We start from the raw sequence: 21,178 nt of genomic DNA, 5'->3' as shown, positions 1-21,178 counted from the left end.
TACTAGTGAGATTGGCTCAAATTATTTCATTACCTCTCATCTTTCTTAATAGGCAGGACGATCAAAAGTCTGTATAAGCACATGTGTGGTCAAGAAATGTATGGTCATTTTTGAGATACTTAATATTATTCTTTTATTAATATTTCTGCATGTATTTGGAATGGGACCATCAAAAGAATGAAAAGGCAATTAGATGGGAAAAACAATAAAAGCTAAATAAGAATTATGTAAATAAAAGTAAAATAACTTTTAAAAATTCTCTTAAAAGAAAGGCTATATAGAATCTTAATAAGAAACATAATTAGATGCCAATTTGTGAAAAGAAAATATACATCCAAGCAAAAAACAGGAACAACTACAATTTGGAATTTAGCTATACAAATTGTTTTAGGGTTGGTCTAAAAAATTACAAGCATTTGTAAAATTTAATTCCTCACTATACAGAACACATAGGGATTATATGAAGGAAGATTACATATAGCTTTCAAATATGATAAAATATCTATATCTGGAAGTGAAAGAAGAAAAGATAATCATGTTTAATTTATGAGTACTCCTTGATACAAAGGAAAGAATAAGAGCAAAGAATGTAATAGGAATTGCAAGATAATACTATTTTGTTTCATAGTAAAATTACTTTAACCACACTAAAGTAGCAATTCTTTTTACAATAGTTGAAGAAAAATAAGTAATAAAATGGAATTATAATCATGGAATGTATATTAAATAAATTCCAGAGGAGAATGTTACTGAAATATTTGACACAATATTAGTAGGTTCTGCAATATCTAATTTTTACTGTCAGATAAGCAACTGTTCAATAAATATGAATATTTTTTTTACCTTTCTTGAGTAAAAACAGATACAACTCAGCTCCAATTTAATGGACATTCACAGTTCTTCTCTTGACAATATTTATACACTAAGAGTTTAGTAAGCGTTTAACTGTGTCATAGTGTGACAGGGGTTTTTGAACCAGAGGTGTATTTTGCAAGTGCGGCAATTGGCACAGAAAAACAAGACAGTAGAGACTTTTATGCTTTTTTACTACATACAGTGAAGTGATTTGCAACCAGTATTTACAATAGGAATGTACAGCACAATTCTGGTGTTCATCTGGTGTCAAGTTGCTTCCTAAGTCTTCTTCAGAGAGACTATCCCACTCCAGCTCTTCTGCTTCCTTCCTCTTTCACTTAGTCTCTCTCCCCCATTTTTGGGCTTATTAAGAGTAAAAGTGAAAAGAAAGGAATGGGCTGGATTTACTGTAATGTGTAAAAAATTCTTCTGGATCTGCTGAGCTGAGCACCTATTTAGGCAAAGAACATCTCTCAGAGTCTTCTGTCCAGTCCTTTCCCAGAGACCAATGAATGACAAACCACTGTTTCCATCTTGGATCTCAGATGAACCTCTTGTCCCTTTGAGTCTTCACTTCCCTTCTTCCAGGGAAGTCACCCCTGGAACTTTTTTTTCCTTTCCCAACCAGGAACCAATACCTGATCTGCACACTCAAGTAACTTCACTCCCCAACCATTTCATTTGCAATTTTTTTGTTTCCTCTCCTTCTCCTGCTCTCCAACTTTGGATCAAATTGGAAACATGTCCCATAGCAACCCAGGAGGCAAGTGCCCCCCAAGGGTCTAGTCCTCAACATCTATATTCCAGGCTGGACTGTATGCTGTCGCTACATCTTCCTATAAGAACTTTAGTTAGTTAGTTAGTAGTCAGGACAGTTCATCATCATTCATAACATTATAGCTGACCTTCAGGACCATAGCTGAATTTCTTCTCCCCCTTTCTAACTCCATTTGCTGACTTGCACCAGTACAACTACAGCCATGCTAGGTCATTGAAAACCATATGCCACAAACTGTCTTATGTTGGCACAGTAATACAGTCTTACAAATGTTACCTTGTTCCTTTCTGAAAACTATTCACTTTTATCTCCATTAGAAGATTTCTTTTTAAAAATTGTAATATTAGGAAAATTACTAGTAATGAATACATCTGTAATCACAAGTTAATACCAAGAAGGATTCAACCTATGCCAGGATTTTAAAATATATTCTGAAACAGGAAAGAACTTAATAATGGATTGTAGACTGAATTTGGTTTCTTGAGGAACTACTTCATTTTAACAGTAAGCTACTAATATAAGCTACTTATAGTTGTCATACTTTACTTGAAAATGCATGAGCAATTCCTACTGAAATATTAGAAGGTTTAGGTGAAGATAACATTACTACTTGCTCATTATCATAACCAGAAAAACTACAATTATTAAAATAAAATAAATTTTAAAGCAAAGTTATTTGACATAAATTATATAGGTAGGTTTAAGTCAATATATTTAAAATAAATATGCGGCGTTAAGCACATATGGTGACAAATGGGGCATTCAAATTTATTTTTATTCATTGATGATCATCTTTTTAATCTCAGCTGAAAATACTCATGCAACAAATTGTGAGAAATGATATAGAGATTCTACTGATTTTTGTTATTTTTTTTTTAACCCACTCTATTCATCCCTTAACTATTTTACTGTATTTCTCTTCAGAGTCTTCTCTTCTGGATGCCAGCCAAAGTATGTGTACATAAATCTTTTCTTCAAACAAGGAAGTCACAAAGAATGATAAAACATAACTGGAAATTTAGCATCACACTGCAAATACTTTGGAGGATACTTTGAGGATGGGGGTGGGGATCTCTCAGCATGCCTGAATACTACTAAAACTGTCAAATGAGAATGAACAACTCAGACTATCTAAGTGAAATACATAAAGGAAAGGTTCACTGACATCAAAGGGTACATTCCAAAGAGATTTGTACATTATCATACTTTAAAAAAAACTGAAGATGAAATGAATTATGAAGGTAGGTTAATTGTAGAATATTCTAAATGGGAACTCTTCCCAAGCATAGATAACCTTTATGAAACATGCAGAGACCACAAAGAAAAATAAATCAGAAGTTTATATCTCTCTCATTTTTCCTATGGCTTCCTTTTCAGATTCTCACAGTAAACAATAGAAAAATTTGATGCAATATTTTGAATTATAATTAAAAAATAATTCTGTTTTGAGGAAAACTGTTAAACAAAAGCTCTGTAGGTTTTATAAATTTAATCTTTATAACTTTATTTAAGTGTACCCATAGGAGCACAGCTTAAAATGTGTGGTTTAAAATTAAGCAGTATGTAATAGTTAAGATGGATCATCTATTATCAGCACATCACCTATTCAAACAGAACCATTACTAAATTTATTTTTTTAAGCAGATTTGACTTAAATAATATCAATTTAGAGTCCTTGGCACTGTATTAAGCTTGGGTGTTGCTTGCAGACATTTTATTATTACTATGGTTAGCTAACATTTTCTGTGCTAAGTGCTTCAGTGCTCTTCAGTAGGCACTGAAGAGTTACCTAGGCATGTAATGAACCATCTGCAAGAAAACACCCAAGCTCAGAGAGTACCAAAAGTCAACCATGAGCTATAAGTATTTTCTTCTATTGAATATTACTGTAATGATATTATACTATATATTATTATAATATGAGTTATCAGTATTGCATTTTTCTAAGTTAATTATTAAGAACTATCTGCCTATCATGATACTATAATATGATTAGATTGCGTTTCATCAGTATTTTGAAGGATAAAACAATGCAATATTTGAAGATTGTTACCTGCTATGCCATTATATCCCAAATTCTAGTATAAAATAAATAATTTTAACCATCTAAAATTTTGAATAGCAAGCCAGGACCAAGTTCCCCAAAACTGAGTAAGAAATAATTTAAACTGCTGAATATAAAACTGTCCATATATAAAGGTTTTAATAACCTACACAGGTAGACCTCAACTTACAATAGTTCATTTAATGACCATTCAAAGTTACAACAGCACTGAAAGAAGGAACTGATGACTGTTTTTTACACTTATGACCATTACAGCATCCCCATAGTCACATGATCAAAATTCAATTGCTTGCAAGTGGTTCATATTTATGACGATTGCAGTGTCCTGGGGTCATGTGATCAACTTTTGTGACCTTCTGACAAGCAAAGTCAATGGGGAAGCCAGATTCACTTAACAACCGTGTTACTAACTTAACAAATGCAATGATTTACTTAACAACCGTGGCAAGAAAAATCGTAAAATGAGGCAAATTCATTTTACAAATGATTCACTTAGCAACATAATTTTTAGGCTCAATTGTGATCGTAACTCGAGGACTACCTGTATTTTAAAGTTTTAAAATACAAATGGTGTGGAGATTTATTTGCTATTTATAAGTTTGCACCCAATTCACTCTCTTTGGTAGAAGTCAATATACAATCAGGCAAAATACATTTCTCCCTGTTGCAGGAACTTGTTTCCTATCATAAGAAAGTTAGCTATATCAGATTTTATCTTCTATTCAGAAGAAGCATGAAGAGAGGAAGGCGTGAGCCAGAAAACCAGAGAGTAGCATCTAATCTGTCCAGAAGTCTATTTTATATAACACTTCCCCCTTCCCTCCATTATACTTATTGTTAACTTTCCCTCCCTTTTTTCTGGGATATTGTATTATAAACTTAGAAAATATTTCTTTTTATTATGACTGAATGACAAAATGTAGTCTGACACTTAAAATAAACTATTAGATTATTTAGATTTACTTGCCAAATAACGCTCATTACCGAATTAGGAAGTAGTAAATTAAAAAAAAAATACCAAAAATGCCAAAAATGACTATTTTTTAAAGTCATTTACAAAATCAGTAACTAGCAATACATTGATACATAGCCTTAATTATTTCAAGGTATAAATATGTTTAATATCAGCCCCAAATAGTATATAATGGAAAAATCCTTGTTCCAAATATGTAATTTATAAGTCTCATCACTCAGCAGAAGTTGTTAGTGCTCAACAAACGACATTTCATGAAAAACAGATAAAAAGGGGGGGGGGGTCTGAAATAGTCAGAAAAGAGAAACTAATTTTCAGTGACAGTATAGTCTTTCATCTTAAGCCATGCCTTGAACTCTACCTTGTTTAATTATTAAAATCAGGAGCTGCTGTGCAAGATCTGTCTGCTTTTGATGGTTCTTAAATTCAATCCTGCTGACAGACTGTATCCATTTCTTGCCATATATATTGTTACATATAAGAAGCTTTGAGTACTAATTTTTTCCAACACAATCTTCATTAACAAGAAATGTTTGAATAAGCTTTAAGGGCAACATCAAACTGTTTTTCTATAAATATGTAACACTGATAAAAAAATGTTTAAACAGACTTGATTTGAAACACACAAACATTTTCTTTATGAAATCCACATACACACTTTACCATATGCTGCATCAAAAGGAGAACAACGATACTTAACGCCTCAAACTCAGCTGCCTGGGTGAAGAACAGAGATAGACTTCTGCATTCAAGTTAGTACACTATCTTCAATGTCATTTGAAAAACGAACTGATGAAAAGACCTTGTATATGGACAAAGAATTATTTTGGAATGCTGGCAGTCCCCTTTTAAGAAGGCTGCCAGGTGGAGTATGGAAAAAAATAGTATTTGTGGTATTAACATAACACTTACAGTTGTTTTGGTCTCTGCCAAATATTCTGCTTCCATTTTACTTAAACGTGCATTTGTATCCTCCAGCAATTCTTGGATATTTTCTGTGTGTTTTTTCTGAAGATTAAACTTGTCTTTTTCCATCTCAGCTACTGCATTATGGAGCTACAAAGACAAATACAGTTCACTAACACAGAAAAATTAAGGGACAATTCAGTACTATTAAAGCTTTTTCTTTGATTTATATCACAACTTCTCAATCAGGAACTGAGGAAGGCATATATTATTCAAATTTTTAAAATATATTTCTGTAAACATGTTCTATCTATGACATTTCCTAAATTTTAAGCTAATTGTATCACTTAATCGACATTTATCTAAATTAATAACTGCCTCATAATAATAATTGCGGCGTGGTGGCCTAGGGATGAAGACACTCGCCTCCCACTTGGAAGGTTGAGAGTTCAATCTTAGATAGTGTATGATATTTCTCTCTCAGGGAACAAAGAGAACATATCTACTGCAAACTCCATGTAGGTGCCTGGAAGGGCATCAGCTCCATTCAGCCGCCCCAACTGTCCCCTGAATTCAGGGATTACAGGGTCATAAAAAGAAAAATAAATAAATGTAAGGCTTAAATGAAGGAGGTCAACTTTACATAATCAGTATTAAGAATGTCTTCTTCCATATTTGAACACCTTAAACAAATCCAGGTAATCAGTTCATTTGTGAACAAAAAGTTGGACAATATTTGCCACAAAGGTAAATTAAAAAGTCAGGCTAATGCCTTATCAAAGATTACCCATATTGCTAACCTTTATTTTGGGTTTGATAGAATTAATTAATCGCAGGACCCACCTAGGCTAATGAAACAGCTTAGCTATTTAACACCAGAATCCTGCTGAAAAATCTATTGTGGTTTCTTCCTGATGGGAATCAATACCAGAAGCAATCTATGTATTTCTTGCAAGAGAAGAAGTTAGTCCATAGTGACAAAATGTCAGGAGGAATTTAGTAGCATCTTTTCCAACTAACAAATGTGATTAAAAGGAATCAGCTTTTGTGAGCTGCAGCTCATTTTATCAGAAGCACAGAGTAGCTATATGCAGTGAATGGGTAACCTCCCATCACTCAAGCAGCACATGGCAGACCCCCAACAATGTAGCTACATGTCGACTGACAGGCAAGATTGCGAAGAGACTGCCAATGCACATACCCCAAATGCCTCAACGAACAGACAGAAAAATCCATAACAACTTTAAATGTATATGTACGCTTAAAATGACCCACAACCTTTTCCTTTTGGCTACAGAGAGAAAAACCTTTGGCATTTTTGATATGCTGAATTTCAGTCCAAGAGGTAGGAATAACAACTTTTCCCTGAGGAAAAGGACATTTTCCCTTCCTTTTTCTTTTCTTAAAAAAATATTTTCTTGAGGAGAAGCTGTTCTCCAAAGCACCTGAGGGCAGGACAAGAAGCAATGGGTGAAAACTGATCAAGGAAAGAAGCAACCTAGAATTAAGGAAAAAATTCCTGACAGTTAGAACAATTAATCAGTGGAACAACTTGCCTTCAGAAGTTGTAAATGTTCCAACACTGGAAGTTTTTAAGAAGAGATTGGACAACCATTTGTCTGAAATTTATTAAATGGTATAGGGTTTCCTGCCTAAGCAGGGTGTTGGACTAAAAGACCTCCAAGGTCCCTTCCAACTCTGTTATTCTATTCTATTATAAATGAAAAGGCAGCAGCCGGGAACGGTTTACCTGGAAGGTAGGAGAAAATGGACAAAATGCCTGAAAGAGAAGAGAAAAAAAGAGAGAGAGAGACATTGCTTAAAGATCAAGCAAGATGGAGACTGGAAGCAGCCACTTGGTTTCAATGAGCCAGTCTCCAGGAACAAGAAAGAGGTAAGCAATATTTGAGCAGAAGAAAACCATGGTAAGTAGGAAGCTAATCTTCTCTGGGAGTGACATGATTGAAAATCCTCCGGGATCAGAAAACAAGACTTGCCCAAACAGGGAGGAGGCAGAGATTCCAAGTGAACAGACAAACTGGCTGGGTCCTATAGTAAAACCAGAGCTTATTGTCTATATGGGCTGAAAATGAGATCAGGAGTCTAACCGTAATCCATAAATCTCTAAGGAGAAAACAGGAGCTAAGAGGAAGTGTTCCTAAAACGTTGATTGAGGTTTATAATCTATGAAAGTCAAGGATTAGTCAGGATCAGTGAGCTGGAGAAGTGAGCTGCGGGAAATCCCTTTTCTCTGAGGTAAAGTAAAAGTTACAAGGAAGGAACGCCTTTTGGTTTCAGATACCGTATTTTCCGGTGTATAAGACGACTGGGCGTATAAGACGACCCCCAACTTTTCCTGTTAAAATATAGGGTTTGGGCTATACTCGCCATATAAGACTACCCCTCTTCCAATGCACACCAAATAAAAATTAAAAAACATCAACTGGCTCACCTACAATGTAAAAGCAGCTGTGCTAGTCCCAAAATGGCCCCTGCAACAAGCAGGAACCTCACACAGCCACAAAAAGCCCCCCCAAAAAAAACTTTCACACTCTAAACACACACAACACAACTGGCTCACCCACAATGTAAAAGCAGCTGTGCTAGACCCAAATGGCCCCTGCAACAAGCAGGAAACTCACACAGCCACAAAAAGCCCCCCAAAAAACTTTCACACTCTAAACACACGCAACACAACATAACTGGCTCACCCACAATGTAAAAGCAGCTGTGCTAGACCCAAAATGGCCCCTGCAACAAGCAGGAACCTCACACAGCCACAAAAAGCTCAAAAAAACAACTTTCACACTTTACACACACAAAATTCCACATACAGCTTTGTGAGATTTTGTGTATTTGTGTAGTTAGAGTGAAACACTACAGAAACACACTAAATCTCAGAAAGCTGCACAAATATTATTTTATTTTATTTTATTTTTATTTTTATATGAAGGTTAAATTTAAAACTTCCTAAACTTTAAATGGCTAGGTCTAAAAAAGAACAACTAAAAAAAACCCAATTGACTATTTTTTTTAAAGCTCCCAAAGGGGGAAAAAAACTTACCCAATAGAACAGGGGTCTCCAACCTTGGCAACTTTAAGACTTGTAGACTTCAACTCCCAGAATTCCTCAGCCAGCTTTGCTGGATTGCAGGCAGGGAGTTGCTTGCTGATGGAATAGATTCAGGCAAGGGAAGCAAAGCAAGCGAAGCAAGGCAAGCGTTGCGACTAGCAGCTGAGGTAAGCAAGCTGGAGGGGGAAAACTTTTTTCCTTTTACATGGCTCTGGCCATCCCAGCTGAGTTGCAGGGAACTCAGCTGGGATCGTCAGAGCTGGGATCATCAGAGTAAAAGGGAAAAAACTTTTTTCCTTTTACATGGTTTCTGGCGATCCCAGCTGAGTTGCAGGGAACTCAGCTGGGATCGTCAGAGCTGGGATCGACTGTCAGAGCTGGGACCGTCAGAGCCATGGTTCTGGCGATCCCAGCTGAGTTCCCTGCAACTCAGCTGGGATTGTCAGAGCTGGGATCGTCAGAGCTGGGATCGCCAGAGCCTTTCGGGCTGGTCTGCCTGGTTACAGGAGAACGACACCCGGCGTATAAGACGACCCCCGACTTTTGAGAAGATTTTCATGTGTTAAAAAGTCATCTTATACACCGGAAAATACGGTACACTCATCTGCCCTATGGACCCTGAGAACCTGGATCTATCTAATAATTGCTTCAAGGAATCTGTGGCCAGTTTTTATATCAGAAATGCACTGGTCACATGCAAACTCCATTCATACATGTTTTGTTCCTTCTAAACTATTTTAGTCTCAGATCCTGCCCATTTGGATTTCTGCCCTATTCCCCTGACAGTATCTTATGGAAAATTTATGTTTGAAGGGATGTGACTATCAGCACAAAATGTCTTATTTTATCCATAATTCTCTGGGCATTTTATAACATGAAGCTAAAAGAAAGTTTTCCTGTTCCTTTTCTTTTTCATATATTTAATAAATTAATTTTTAAATCATACGATTGATGTTTTTCTTTCAACTTTTACAAGGGCAAGGAACTGAGGCTACAGAGTTTATTTTCTATTACTGTCATGATCTTTATCATTTTATTACTATTCCTACTTTATGGGAATAATAAGGCTATGAGAAGCTAATCTGTCTCACAAACTGCTGTGAAAGATTATGAGCCAAGGAAAGACATTACCTTGTTCCTGGAAGATGGGTGGTAGCAGCAAGAAATTCTACATACCCAATAACTAAAGTAGGGCTGAAGGGAAGTGCTATTTTTTTTTATTATACATCCCACTTTCAGGCCCGTTAAAAGTACTCACAAAACCTGAAAACAAAACACTGTCATGTATTAAAGCACTACAACAAGATTAGTGCACATCTAATTGTAATATTTTATAACAGCATTCTCACTGTCCTCATGAGCAATTTATATACAGGCCAGGAAATCACAGTACAGACAGACTATGGTGAAACAGATTGGCTCACAGTCAGCAAAGGAGTATGATAAGGCTACATATTCTTCCCTTATTTGTTCAAACTTTACACTGAATAAGTATTAAGGAAAGCTGGATGAAAAATGAATGTGGTTTTAAAATTGGAGGAAGGAACCTCAATAACCTGTGCTATGCTGGCGACACTATCATGATAGTCGAAAATGAAAAGGATCTGCAAGTCCCAGTACTAAAAGTCAAAAAAACACCATGAAAAAAATGGGATTAAAATTAAAAAGATCAATCTAATGAGAACAGGTAGAACAACCAACCTTAGAACTGAAATGAAGGTATCAAAAGTGGTGGATAGCTTCTGCCTTCTAGGATCAACAGTAAACAAACAAGCAATCCAGAAATGTGCTGCAGACAAACACTAAATAGAGTAGTCATAAGGGCCATGGAAAACATAGTCAGATGTTGTGATGTGTCTATTCCAGTGGTGAAATGCAGCTGGTTCTATCTAGCTCGGGCAAACCGGTAGTGCCGATGGCGGGAGGCTCCGCCCACCTGCCTGGATGTCATCACATCCCATTTTTGACCCTCTGCGCATGCATGGAGGAGGGGCGCGCACTCACATTTGCAAACCGGTAGTGAAGGTAAGTGGATTTCACCCCTGGTCTATGCCAATAAAATTCAGAATAGTGCAAGCCATGATATTCCCCATGACACTCTATGGAAGTGAAAGTTGGACTTTAAAGAAGTAAGATAGGAAGAATTCAAATTTGAACTTTGGTGTTAGGAGAAGATTCCTGAGAACAGAAGTCAAGAAAACAATCCTATAGAACAGGGGTGTCAAACTCAAGGCCCATGGGGTGCTTATATCTGCCCGGTGGAGCCACCCTGGAAACAGCGAAGGACCGGCCCGCAGTGCCTCTGCCAGAGAAAACGGAGCGGCTCTCCCAAGCTCCGTTTTCGCTGGCAGAGGGTTGCAGGAGGCCGCCACAGCCAAAAATGGAGATTTTTCGCTGGCAGAGTGCTTGGGCCACCACAGGCACCCTCAACACAAATGATGTCAAGCTGGCAATGCCTACCCTGACAACGCCCACCCTGGCCCCCCAAGATCAAACACAACCCTGATGTGGCCCTCAATGAAATCACGTTTGACACTCTTGCTATAGATAATTAAACAAATCAACCCAGAGTCCTCACTCAAGGCACAAGTGACCAAGCTCAAATTATCCTATTTTGGACACATTATGTAAAGACCCAACTTTCTGAAAAAGGCTCTAATGCTGGGAAAGGTAGAAGATAAGAAAAGAGGACAAGAATAGGTTGGGGATAAAAAAATCTATGTGGTCGCTAGGAGTCAAAAGCAGCACATAATCAATTAATAACAGCATTTTCCAATACGTTCCTGAGATATGCTGTGACAACAATTTTCATTACTTTGAAGAAGAAGAATTTTTAAAGCGTTAGGAATTTGGATTTGTTGAATTTTCATAGGTAATCCTCATAGCTACTAAAAAATCACTCCAATACTGAATCATACTTCAATTAATCTTCCCTCTCGTTTCATTACAACATTTTCAGAATTGCTCAGGGTAGCATACTTTTATGTGTTTAGTATACAAAACCACTCTTCATACTTAAGATTTCACTTAATGAGAATTATAAAATTCATGTAAGAAACATTATATGGAAATTTTATACAAAATTAATTTTAATGTTTTCATTGACTAATAAGTAACTGATTTAAAATTTGATGTTCCCAATTAATTAGGCAAGAGCTTTTTCTTTTTTTTTTCCATTTTCATTACACTAATTTTAAAAAATTACCTTTTTCTCCCATTCATTGTTCAAGGAATCTGTACTGTGCTCACATAACTTTTTTAACTCCAGAATTTGTTTCTCTTGAGCTTCTCTAATGACTTGTGACTCACGAACAAGTGTCTGAACTGTCAGAAAATAAAAGCAACAAAATAAAATACATGAGATGATATTCAGGCTATTCTCTCTAGCAAGAGAGATATATGTTATTGCTGATTTCAATCATTTTCGATCATTGTTCTTTAACTCTATGTTAAAGAACTATAAATGAAAATTGTCCTCAGTTATTTTTTAATACAAAATAACTGAAAATAGTATAAAACAACCATAAATAAATTCATCATGATGTTTGGAATAATATTCTGATTGAATTTTATTTTAAAAAATTAACTGTTTTTTCTATTGTGTCTTACTGAATTTTAAATATATTTTTTAAAAAATCAAACATTAATCCACAGGCCACTGCTTGGATAGACTGCATGACAACTACCAGTTTATAGATTATCTCTACATCTATAAGAAAATATAAGAGAATATAATTTTTATTACAGTTACTGACTAGTATTGAAAACAGAAACACTCTAAAAATAAAGTTTTAAAAAAAGCCATGATAAAATTTTACAATTGAAGATGGGTTCATTGGTGGACAATCCAAGTCTGTCTAATTTTACAGGCAATATAACAAAATGTAACTAATTTTGCTGTGAGTTCCCACTGACCCCTATAGTGAAACACTAGAAATAGCAATTTAGAACAGCTCTTCCAATCTAGGAACGTATGAAGTTGAGTACTTTATACACATCCTTACTACCCTAATAAATAATTTCTATTTAAACATCAAGCAAGGAAAAATATAAACTATATAGAACTGTAATAGCAAACTGACAACACAATCTTTTGGGAATTGGAAATGTCAATGCAACTCAAGCTAGACACAGCCTGATCAAAGCACAAGAAAGAAAACACAATATTCAAATTGCCATTCAAATTTTGGATGATACAAGAAGAGCCAAACTGGATAAAACTAATGTCATGTTTAGACCAGAATTCTGTTCCCACTGTGAAAATGTTTCCAATCAGCCCCTTTTTGGGCTTCACATTAACTTGTACCAAAAATAATGTTTTTTCTAAGGTAACATATAGCAGTTCAGATTAAATTTTACCCCTTATGAATTTGTCAACTCTTCAGGTTAGTTGCCTTCATTATGATACCGTTATGCTTGTGGTATCAAATTCATACAATATATACATGCATTAAACTATAAATATATTAATAGTAAATATATATTTACTAAAATTTTAACAAATCAAGTTTATTTATATGCAGGTGTGAGAATTATAGTGAGTCTCTGATGAGGGATTATGTGTCTAACTTGATATACTGACACCTCTATTCTAGTTAAGCAGAATGTAATTAACAAAATCTGGTTATCTGCTTTTAATTGTCAATTGTTTAAAAAGAGGTAGAGAATAATATATTCTCCCAAACTGCCTTCTGAGATCTAGCTATCATCACTGGTTCTCTACCAAAATACATTAACACCAGGAGATGCCATTTTAGTATACCATGGGTGCCTGTTAGGAAAAGCAAAGATCAAATAAAGCCATAGGTAGCATCACTTAGGGCACGAGTAAAACCTAAAACAATTTTTCCCAGCCACAAGCCCCCCCCCCGATGTATTCAAATTCAAATTCTGAATTTTCAGAATTCAGGGAATCAAAGTCACATATCTCAAGAAAGTTTAGGTTAATGAAAAGGCATTCTTAAAGACATTCTTTCCTAACATGTCCTTTCTTACTCTTCAGTTTAAAAAAAAAAACAGAAGCCAATTTCCTCAAAATCATGCAATATTTTGTCTCAGAAGTTTTCCATCCCTAATCAAGAATGTGTTTCCTTTGAATTTTGCTTGTTAAGAGAAAATTAGGAGACGTATAAACAAACAGACAAGAAGCAAACATCAATCATGCAGTTTTCAAGATCAATACAAAATTGGAAAATTGAACACCTTTCTTTTCAAGCTTCTGAATAGTCTCTTCAGCTTCATTCTGTTTTGTTCTATACAAGCTCTTCAGTACCTCAATTTCATTGTTTTTTCTATCCAAAATCTGTAACAAAAATATAAACAGAGCAAAACTGAAAAATGTCCATTTTCCATGAGGTAATCTCTCTTTCTTTTTTTTTTAAACCAGTGAACTGGGAATCTCATTGTTAAAGACTTATTTAGCTTTGGTATCAATATCTCTAGCGAAAAAGCACCTGAAAAACAAGGGAAATGTTATACAGAAAACTGATGGAGATTTTTTTCTTCAAGCATCCATATCCTTTTACAATCTTATAAAGAATTTTAAAGGTTAACACATTCTAAAGGCCATCTCTAAAATACAAGTTAGAGTATTATTCTAAATGTTCTGCATTTGAGATTTCAACAAGAAAAAAACGTTCAAAGCAAAGGAAACATTTAAGATGACATATTCTCTTTGCAAAATTGGTGTTCAGTTTGCAAACAAACAAGCACCAAAAAAAAGGGGATTTATCTTTACTTTAAAATTCCATTGGACCTGCACAGTATGCATTCTTGTGATTTGACAGTGTTTTTTATAAACTCGATAAATAACCACTGACACAGTTGCCATTACAAGAAACGATCCACTGCTACCACAAAAGACAAGCTGCCAAGTGTGTCCAAGCTTCATTGACATACCTGCTGTATTGCTAAGTGCATGTCGCTAGCCACCAAACAGCTGGTTGGAGTGCCAGGAATTCCTTTTTAGCCCACAATTCTACTTAATTTATCAACATGGCCCTTTCTGCTCTATAAGTTATGCAGGCCTGCCATAGAACATTTCATCTAGAAACTCTACTATCAGTCAAAATAATTCTTCAAAAGAAAATAAATGGCAATATTTTATTATAAACCCTCTTCTTAAAATCCCAAATTATGACATATGTTTGATAATCAGTTTAGGCTTTTTATGTACTCAAATAAGCATTATTTTCCATATCATATTTTCTGGTAACAGCTTCATTTTTAATAAATTCTTTTTTCTCCCTCTACTCATATTTCTATGCAATCCAAGACTGTGAATAAATATTTTCTTCTCTACCTTTACATACTAAATATGTGTACTATATCATTTACAATTCACTGTTTACCTTACCTGCATCAATGTAAATTATATGCAAATTATCATTATACCTTGCATAGTTATGAAGCAATTTTACGTCCCTCAAAAAATGAAAACGCATTTTGCCTCAGTGGCTGGCATTCATTTTGTGAACTGCCTTATTCCCTTTCAGTAATAAATAAAATTAACAAAGCAAGGCAGTATTTTCCTTAATGCTGATAAATCCAGAAGTCACACGTAAAATAACAGAACAATCATAAATGTAGCAGAAATACTGGCTGAAAGAGAATAATCCCCAGAATTGAAGCCCTGATTATTCTTTCAATATTCTATTACATTGCACTCAAGGCAGTAAACCTCCTTTTTGAGGGGCATATTTCCAATAATCCAATCTTCTTTTACTAGAATTACACATCCACATCCACATCCACATCCTACTCACCCACCCCCACACATAGACACATGCACACAGTTGGGAACGTCTTCCAACATACTTTCCAGCTTTCCTATTTTCATGGAAAATCTGGATGCCAGATAAGATTACATGGTAGAACTAATAGTAGATAAAATCAATACAATTCATTTTTATACTAATTCTCATATCAAATACCTATATTTTTTTACTCATCTTTACGTATTCAAGATATTTACTAACAGTTCAATCATAAACTGGCGGAAGTTAACCAACAAATATTTCCACTGACAAGGAACATTTTCCTTATTAAACAAATGAATTGTGATGTTTTTGACACTTTTGTTTAATTGGGTTCTCTTTACTCAATCTTAGGACTTGTATAGAAAACAGATCACATTTTACGTTATATTTATGCAGAAATATTGAACATTCAAAAGTGTTAATATTTTCATCAATAAAATAACTACATCTGCCCAGTATTGGATACCATTTAGAATATATCTGACGGGTATTTTCTACAGAAATGATTTGAGATTCATTTGAGTCTGTAGAGCTCCTACAATATGCGCTCTGGAACCTGTGAAATAAATTCCTGGCCCTCCTGGTTTTTCCAGGCAGCCAAGGAAAGAGTGCTGGCTAAATCTAATGCATCTTTGAAGGAGGAAGCACTGAAAAAAGGCAGTGGTACATTCTCTCCTAAGATTTATTTCTTTTTTTAAAAAAAAAAAGTTTTTATTGATAAAAAAAATTACAAACAAACATAAATAAATTAAGACAACATACAAAACAAACAAACATCGATTCAGTCTTACGACTGTTAAATCTGCACAATTTGGGATTGTGTTTGAAGACCACTCAGAAACTGCAGTGAGTTCAGAATGTAACAACAACCAACAACAAGAGTGGTTAAGAACTGCTACGGTAGGACTACATTGATTTCCACACTTTCCAGGTACATGTGCTAGTTATTATCTTTTAAGGCTGAGGTTTGCAAAAGATCTCCTCATCTTGTATAATCTACCCAGGAAGCAATATTCCACATTCCCCCCTCTAAGTTATATGAGAGGAGAGAGAATGTGGAAGTAGGACTTCTCTGTGACAGCATGGAACAGCATGTCTTAGAAGTTAGGATGGCTGGCTTTCCAGGAGCAGGATATGAAGTATCTTGCAATACTCTTCAAGACTCTATATTTTTAAATTGTAAATTGTGAACCTGACCTTTATGATTTTATTATATGTGGATTTTAATTGAGTACTATTTGTTGGTTTGTTTTTCACATTTCTGAAGCACCACCTCCCTTGAAGTGGGATTATTATATGTGGATTCTGAGTATCACTATATTTGCATTGGTTGGTGTATGTGAGAGTGAAAATAAAAATGTGGCAAGCTCAAATGCTGATTATGTGCTATCAAGTCATTGTCAACTCTTAGCATAGATAAATTTTCTCCATTATGATCTGTCCCTAACCTGGTCCTACATACAAATATCCTTGATGTATCTGTGTAAATCAACTGGTTTAGCAAAATGAAGCAGTTTGCAGTCCTAAAACAGATGAGCAGCTATTGATGGTCAGGGGACTTATTTTTTGGTAGATGAAAGTAATACTTATTTCATTAACACAGAATGATAAGCAAATGATAGATTTTCTCCCTCTATCTCTGCAAGGTTTGGGGATTTCTTTTCTCCTTTGTTTTTAAACTACTTTAACTTTTCAGTACAAAATGTCACAAAATTGCATTGCCAAATCTCGGCATTTTTAGATAGATAGTATACCATGATAGTATACCAAAAAGGGATTCAATGACAAATGTTATTCTATACATCAGGTATTATAAAGTAATTATAAACTAATTGTTCTGAAATGACAGGAAATGCAATAATGATGGCAAGTGATGTGATATTTTCCTTATATTCATTAATGCATCATCAAGATTCATTATTTCAATTTATAACAATCTATTACTATAAATGTTTAAGTGCAGCCAATGGAATACTAATGCCAACATTCAGATGTTACATAGGAATTTTATATTAGATATTTCTTTGTGTTACAAGTATTACACAAAAAAACTCACCATATCATTTTAATCAACATACTGTACCTTTTGAACATCTGCATCATGCCTCTGCTGTAATTTAAGTTTTTCTTCATGAAGTCTAGCTTCCATCAATTTTGATTTCATCTCCAGCTGTAAATTGGATGTTGCACATACTGATCAGTTTCAGAGATGACACTTAACCCTTCCTTATAAATCAAAACAGCTTCAAGAAACTTTAAATCTAAAAATAACAAATAACAAAGACACACTGGCAATTTATCTAGCCTGCTGTGGATAGAACTCAAATGGGTTGATCTTTCTTTGATGATGAACTAAAGAGTCACCAATCTTACAGGTAATTAATTTCCTTGGGATAGAGAAATAGTTTTGATTCAGTCAAGCCTCTACAAGGTCATCCCTTGGTCATGAAAGAATGCTTTTTGACAAATTGGTTAATATTTCTTTTAAAATGTATTTAAGGAAACCTTGTGAATTCATATCAACAAAACTAAACATTGCTTATTTTGGCTAACATTAGCCAACTAACAATAATACCTTTTTTTCTGACTGTTCACTATTTTATTTTAAATTCCCTTATATTAATATATTGGCCTCATCCTACACACCTACCAGTTTGGTTTGGATTCTCATCTCTGTCCTTTAGTACTTGACATACTGCCTCAGCTGTTCCCAACAAGTTATACAGGAAGAAGAAGAAGTCAAAATAATAATAGACAAATCAGAATGGCTCATTTTCAACTGAAAATCAGAGCTAAATATCTTGAAACAGAATAGATTTTCTTTTAAGATCTTCCTTTTCTTTTACTAATTATATCGTTTAGAAAAGTCCCAAATGTGCTCTTTCAAGAGGCAACTGGACTTTCTGGTTTCTCTTTGAAGACATTTCACTTCTCATCCAAGAAGCTTCTTCAGCTCTGACTGGATGGTAGGGAATGGAAGGATTTCTTCCATGAATGAGATCTTCCCATTCCCCACTCTCCCATCAGAGCTGAAGAAGCTTCTTGGATGAGAAGCGAAACATCTTCAAAGAAAAATCAGAAAGTCCAGTTGCCTCTTGAAAAAGCACCTTTGGGACAACCATGACCTAGATGATTGAGAATCTCCATAGACATCAGTTGGAAATGCACTATAAATCAAGAGCTACATCCCAAGAAGGGTTTGCAAAGAAGAAAAATGCTAAAATTTTGCTTTTTTTTAATTTAGGGCTGCTCTGCATAGCCTTAGGAAGCTTTGCAGAGCTTTGGAAAAGTGAGGGCAGCTCTCCTTTTCTTTTTTCCCTATACAAAGCCAGCTCCAGCCTGCCCAGGAGGATGGGAAAAGGGGCATTTTCAGATGCTGCAGCTGACGGCTGGCTTTAACATTTTTCTTCTCCTTCCTCTTCCTAAAGCACCAGGCTGGGAGGAAGAAAATAGTGAAGATTAGTTGGGGCAGGGCAGGGCGGGGCAGGGCAGGACCTGCTGCTTAACTAGAGCTTCCCAGGTGTTGGTTGGGTGGGTGGGAGGTAGCTGCTTCACATCCCTGGAGTCTACAGGACATTTGGATCTTCCCTTTGGAAGGGAACTTCCAAATTCCCTTCTCCCTTACTTTAAAGCACTGGGTGGACAGGAATGAGGCTTGGGGGGAGAGGGGAGAGAAGAACAGCATACACTCACACATCTTCCTGCAGACATTGCAAGGAGGAGTGCTTGAGATGTATGTATGTGTGCTTCTAATGGAAATCTTCCTCCTCTCCTTCTTTAAAGCCCTTCTCCTCCATGTAGACTCCAGTGGATTTCTTTCTTTTGAACTGGTAACCCCTTGGACAGTGGGGTGAAGTCCCTGGCAACTGCAGACAGGTAGGACCTGAGTGATGCAGGCGGGGGGGGGGGGTATCCCAATCCTTGGGGGGGGGGAGACAGGCAAAGGCTGGGGCGAGTTGCTGCAATAGGGAAAGCCACCAGTGGAAGGGAAACAGTAGGAGGGAAGCCACCAGCAAGGGCAATTAGATTCCTATTTCATTGTGGCTGCTTGGGAAATGGTACCCACTTCTGGAATGAAGCCAAGCAGTTCAGGGACACCAAAGGATGAAGGGGCACAATCGGTGATAGGTGGGGAGTTGGGGATTGGAACCAAGCATATGGCCTATGGGATCCTGGGAGGCAGGGTGGTGGTGGGCACTGCAGCATCCCTATGGTCAATCATAAGTGCAAATGACCACAGGGATGCTGCAACGAACATAACTTTGAAATCAGATCATAAGTAGCTTTTGGGAGGGGGGGGTTGTCTGTTATAACTTTTAACAGTTGTTAAGCGGCTAGTCGTATGTTGAGAACTACCTGTAAATTTTTTAGCTTTTTTATGTATCCACAAAGCGTGATAAACTATCAATTCATGTTCACATTTTCAACATACATTTGAAGTGCCCTTATATATTCTAGATATTGAGGTGGTATCATGTAGCAAAGATACATCATTTTATAAAAATTATCTTTGGGATCATAAGACAATAAAAATTTCAACTCTTTTAATCACATATTTTCTCATTGATCTACCTATAATAATCAAAATTCTTAGTATATTTTAGCAATTATACATTCAGTATCAGTTCACAATTGTATTTCAGATTATTACTTACTTTCCTCCATAACTTAAGTGTTCTGTCCCCGTCCCATACACGCACACAAACAGACAGCCGGGGGTTAAATAAACTGGCAGACAACCAATTCTTCCGATAAGACGCTTGGCAGCAACCCTCTCTCCCCTTCTGTTCAACATCTATAGGAAGCCGCTGGGGGAGATCATCCGTGGTTTTGGGGTGGGGTATCATCAGTATGCTGATGATACCCAACTTTTTATATCCACCCCGAATCAGCCCAGTGATGCCCTCGACGTGGTGTCCCAGTGCCTGGAAGCGGTATGGCTCTGAATGGGGAGGAACAGGCTTCAGCTCAACCCTGCCAAGTCAGAGTGGCTGTGGGTACCGGCATCTCAGTTCCAAGGGAATATTCCATCGCTGGTTATAGGGGGTGAGGTGTTGCCCCGTTGATAGGGCGCGCAACTTAGGTATCCTCCTGGATTCACGGCTGACTCTGGAAGATCATGTTACAACCGTGACCAGGGGGGCATTTGCCCAGATTCTTCTGGTGCGCCAGTTGCGCCCCTACCTGGACCGTGATGCCTTACGCACAGTCACTCATGCGCTCGTCACCTCCTGGATTGACTACTGCAACACTCTCTACATGGGGCTGCCTCTGAAGACCACTCGGAGGCTTCAGCTGGTGCAGAATGCGGCCGCGCAGGTAGTGATGAGAGTGTCCTGACATTCTCATGTTACACCCCTCCTGCGGGACCTGCATTGGCTACCAGTTGCCCTCCGGGTGAGATTCAAGGTGCTGGTAATCACCTATAAAGCCCTACATGGCTTAGGCCCGGGGTATTTGGTGGACCATCTGCGGCCAGCGACAGCTCCCCATCGCCCGGTGCGTTCCCACAGGGAGGGCCTCCTTGGGATGCCGTCGGCCAGACAATGTCAGCTGGCGACCCCTAGGAAGCGGGCCTTCTCTGTGGGCGCGCCTACCCTGTGGAATCAGCTCCCCCGGGGCTCCGGGTAGCCCCTGACCTTCGCTCTTTCCGCCATGGCCTTAAAACATGGCTATTTCACCTGGCCGGCTTGGACTGAAGGGGTTTTAGAGGGGATTTTAATGGTTTTTATAGTTTTATAGTTTTATTGGGTATTTTTAAAAGGAAGGA

General features: G+C 36.7%; 1 protein-coding gene across 7 annotated transcripts in view; it reads right to left on the bottom strand.

The window, feature by feature from the left end:
- The window catches only part of CEP112 (centrosomal protein 112), a 299,264-nt gene that overhangs the window by 228,713 nt on the left and 49,373 nt on the right, over positions 1-21,178 (bottom strand). For all 7 annotated transcript variants that reach the window (XR_015732452.1, XR_015732453.1, XM_034412661.3 and 4 more), the window contains 4 exons: positions 17,492-17,578; positions 13,853-13,952; positions 11,856-11,974; positions 5,584-5,727 (listed from right to left, as the gene is read on the bottom strand). Coding sequence is in view for 5 of the 7 variants with exons in the window: in XM_034412661.3 (XP_034268552.2) it covers positions 5,584-5,727; positions 11,856-11,974; positions 13,853-13,952; positions 17,492-17,578 (450 nt within the window). In the remaining 2 variants the exon portion in view is untranslated. The remainder of the gene's footprint in view (positions 1-5,583; positions 5,728-11,855; positions 11,975-13,852; positions 13,953-17,491; positions 17,579-21,178) is intronic.

The sequence above is a fragment of the Pantherophis guttatus genome, chromosome 2 (genome assembly GCF_059756535.1).
Source record: "Pantherophis guttatus breed Tessera chromosome 2, ASM5975653v1, whole genome shotgun sequence".
Lineage (NCBI taxonomy): Eukaryota > Metazoa > Chordata > Lepidosauria > Squamata > Colubridae > Pantherophis > Pantherophis guttatus.
The sequence above is the reverse complement of the archived record's forward strand: the minus strand, read 5'-3'. Positions and strand labels throughout refer to the sequence as shown.